The 3,836-nt window shown below is 49.7% G+C and overlaps 1 protein-coding gene across 1 annotated transcript; it reads left to right on the top strand.

The window, feature by feature from the left end:
* The first annotated feature begins 1,862 nt into the window (after positions 1-1,862).
* LOC148025033 (chlorophyll a-b binding protein type 1 member F3, chloroplastic-like) lies at positions 1,863-3,206 on the top strand. Its single transcript, XM_087694730.1, has 2 exons — positions 1,863-2,062; positions 2,242-3,206. The coding sequence occupies exons 1-2, from the start codon at positions 1,923-1,925 to the stop codon at positions 2,891-2,893; spliced, it is 792 nt and encodes a 263-aa protein (XP_087550856.1). The 5' UTR covers positions 1,863-1,922; the 3' UTR covers positions 2,894-3,206.
* Positions 3,207-3,836: the final 630 nt, after the last annotated feature.

The raw sequence follows: 3,836 nt of genomic DNA, 5'->3' as shown, positions 1-3,836 counted from the left end.
GGGTGCTTCTGGATTGCATAGTATGTATGTAAAGTGGCCTTCCCCACAACAAATGCAAAAATATGCTGGTGCATTTCAAGCCCTTCGAGGCATACCGTATGTAATTGGTGCAGTAGATGGTAGTCATATACCCATCATTGGCCCAAGGGAGAACCACGAAGATTATTTTAATAGGAAGGGCTTTCACTCTATTATTCTACAGATAAGCGTGGCAGCCAATTGTGTTGTTTGGGACTATGATGTTGGTTGGGCAGGTTCTATGCACAATTGGAATGTTTTTCAACGTTCAGACCTAGGAAAACGATGCACAAACAAAGCTCTGGGACAATACTGTCTACTAGGCGATTGTGGTTATCTTGCACACTTTTGGATGATTCCTCCTTTCAAGGGTAGTAAGGATGGGCTATCTCCGGAACGTTATTATTGGAATTACATACAATCAAGTACTCGTATGCCAGTTGAAAGGGCATTTGGAATCCTTAAAGCACGATTTCGTATATTGTTAAAGAGATGTGACATGCTTTTACAAAATGACCCAAAGATGGTGGCAGCATGCATTGTTCTACATAATATATGCATTGTGCATGGAGATGGTTTTGATGATGCATGGATACATGAAGCGACAGCAGAACTTGATAGAGAAAGTAATGCGGCTCATCAAGACATGGACCAGCAAAATAGTTTGAGGAATGGATTAGCAGAGGTTGCTATGCTAACTAACACAGGTACCACACAAGCAATACAAAGAACTCAAGCAGCGGAGCCAACACAAGAGGCAATCCATCTTGGGGGGGCATCTTGAAGAACTCAACCCATACTGTTAAGCACAATCACATCCAAGTAAGTAATTTTCAGCCATCTTTGCATGGTTTTTTAATGTTTTCAGTCATCCTTGCATCTGCAGCACAGGTGGAAAGGTGGAAAGAGGGGTGGTGTGCTAAAATTTTTTCCCTCTTTCCACCTTTCCGCAAAGAGCTCGGTAGAGCCATGCCTCAACAACATGGCGAAGGGGTTCAACTCCCCTGCTCTCTTGGAAGTGAATGAGCTTCCAAAAGCATGAATAGTAGTTACCATAGAAACAAATATATTGGCGCAGAAAGCAACGATGCAATAAGGTCATAATCTTGGAGTTCTTTGGTAGGAAAAACTTCAGATTCATGCTTTTAGTTTTATTGGTGACTTGTTTTAAATGTTTATTAGTCGGTTTAAAGTGTTTAATCAAGTATTCTAAAAATAATTATTATGAGAATGATGATCAACATCCGTAGCGTCCCTTCATTCGCATGCGATTCAAAAAGTGTCCGGTGGTAGGTGATGACCGGTGTGTAAATGATTGTGGACGAAAGATGGACGGACACATTGAAAACGAAAAGTGTCCGCTGCCCAGTGTGTAAGCAGATGACGGACAAGTGACCGCCCAAGTCAACTTTTCCTGTGCCCACAAATTGGGCAGGCAATGGCAGTGTGTAACCACCCTTAAACAAGTGCTCGCTTCCTAGAAGGAGCGGATGATGGATGGATCATGGATGAAAAGAAAAAAGAAAACAAAGCGGAGAGATTGAAAAGAGGAACAATGAAAATGTTATTATCATATTTGGGAACGAACGGATGAGAGGCGAGAAATCCCATTGGGCAAGCGAAGGTGCATGTCGATCGACAGCCACCAAGAGGCCCGGCACACGGCCGCGAGACGGGGCCACGTGAGACATCAAACATTCCAGCGGCTATCCAAGCTGGGCGCAGGCGATTGGCCGTGGGGATCTTGGTTTGCCACATAGACTCACCGCGCGCACGAGTATTTAAAGGATGGGCGGGCGGATTCCACCAAATATACTATTCCGATCCCTCCCACCCCTCGAATTAATCGTCAGATAATAGCTCAGCGCGTAGGCGCCCAGCTCTAGCCGCTTATCACAGCAAGCATGGCGGCCGCTACTGCTGCTGCTGCTCTCTCCCCTTCCTCCGCCATTCTCAGCGGCTACAATGCGCTGGCGGGCAAGGTGCAGGGAGGCCTGGGAGAGGCGCGCGTGCAAATGAAGAAGGGCAGCAGCGGCAGCATCTGGTATGCCATTCATTCTTAAGTACTGCTATATTCATGAGCAGTTATTAGCTTGCTGACTGTTAACGACATAGCGGCGGTATTTATTTCGTACTAGCTCGTCTTCAGATATCGGCGTAGTCCTGACCGTCCATATTCACGGATCTGATCGAGATATTAATCTTGCTCGCATGAAAATGCAGGTACGGCCCCGATCGCCCTCTGTACCTGGGGCCACTCTCCGGCAGCCCGCCGTCCTACTTGACGGGAGAGTTCCCGGGAGACTACGGGTGGGACACTGCGGGGCTATCGGCGGACCCGGAGACGTTCGCCAAGAACAGGGAGCTGGAGGTGATCCACGCGCGGTGGGCGATGCTGGGCGCGCTGGGCTGCGTCACTCCGGAGCTGCTGGCCAAGAACGGCGTCAAGTTCGGGGAGGCCGTGTGGTTTAAGGCCGGGGCCCAGATCTTCTCGGAGGGCGGCCTGGACTACCTGGGCAACCCCAGCCTCGTCCACGCCCAATCCATCCTGGCCATCTGGGCCTGCCAGGTCATCCTGATGGGCGCCGTGGAGGGCTACCGGGTGGCGGGAGGGCCCCTGGGCGAGGTGAGCGACCCGATCTACCCGGGCGGCCAGTTCGACCCGCTGGGCCTGGCCGATGATCCCGAGGCCTTCGCAGAGCTGAAGGTGAAGGAGCTGAAGAACGGGCGGCTGGCCATGTTCTCCATGTTCGGCTTCTTCGTGCAGGCCATCGTGACCGGGAAGGGCCCCATCGAGAACCTCTCCGACCACCTCGCCGACCCCACCGTCAACAACGCCTGGGCCTACGCCACCAACTTCGTGCCCGGGAAGTAGGCTGTATCTCTGTTTGCATGCGTAGGCGCGCTAATCCGCCGCTTATTGTACCATAAGTAAATATTAATTGAACCAACCTGCCGGCAATCAAACTTTCTCCAACCATGTGTCGTTTTTTTCTTCTTTCGAACGGCTCGCACCTGGGCTCTCTAATGGGCTGCCAGTGGCCACGCTGCCATTTCCAGCTGGTGGCATGTTCTTGTACAATCTCGGCGCCCCTTGCTTCCGATCTCCAACGTTCATAAAGTAACAGATAGGGTATCAGAGCTGCTCCCTGTGCCCATCTGTTCTACAAACGATTTCTTGCCCTGTCCTTGCAGTTGCGACATCTCTTTCTTGCCTCTGTTTACGTCTGATTCTTAAAACCCCCTTGCGTTTCTCTCCATACAACGAATGTGCGTGTGTAATGTAAGCACGCAAAGCCGATCTAGGTTTGTTTTATTGCGCTAATCCTCATGTGAAATGATTTCTAAGGTCGGTGGTAGGCTGTTTGCCTGAGTGTGCAAGTGGTGGCGCTTCGGAAAGGTGGACCGTGTGAGCGAAACTTCTTTGATAGGAATGAGGCATTCCCTATCAGCTTTGCTGCCGGGGTGTAAATAGTGATGGTGGACAGTGAGCCAAACTCCTTTCGTAGCAATGAGGCCTTCGCTCTCAGCTATGCTCTTAAGGTGCGAATAGTCAATAATGGTACTGTTTGATCTTCAAACAGTCTTTCCATCCGCCTCAAGCGTGCATGTACCGAATGTGTCCTTTGATCTCCATCAAACATGAACTTCGCAAATGTTTAACCTCCCTCAGAATGTCAATAGCTTTCAACGCCTCGTGGTAAGTTTCTCACATCCTGCGATTGCAGCTTGGCTATGACTTTTCAATCTCAAAGCCAGAATGTATCTAAGGTTTTATCAACCGGAGATGCCGATGACAACTACAATCCAGCCCAGGT

This window comes from Lygodium microphyllum, chromosome 15, assembly GCF_053477565.2.
Source record: "Lygodium microphyllum isolate KBCC chromosome 15, Lygodium_microphyllum_v1.1.10, whole genome shotgun sequence".
In the NCBI taxonomy this organism is placed as follows: domain Eukaryota; kingdom Viridiplantae; phylum Streptophyta; class Polypodiopsida; order Schizaeales; family Lygodiaceae; genus Lygodium; species Lygodium microphyllum.
Note: the sequence above shows the minus strand (reverse complement) of the source record. Positions and strands in the feature narration are given on the sequence as shown.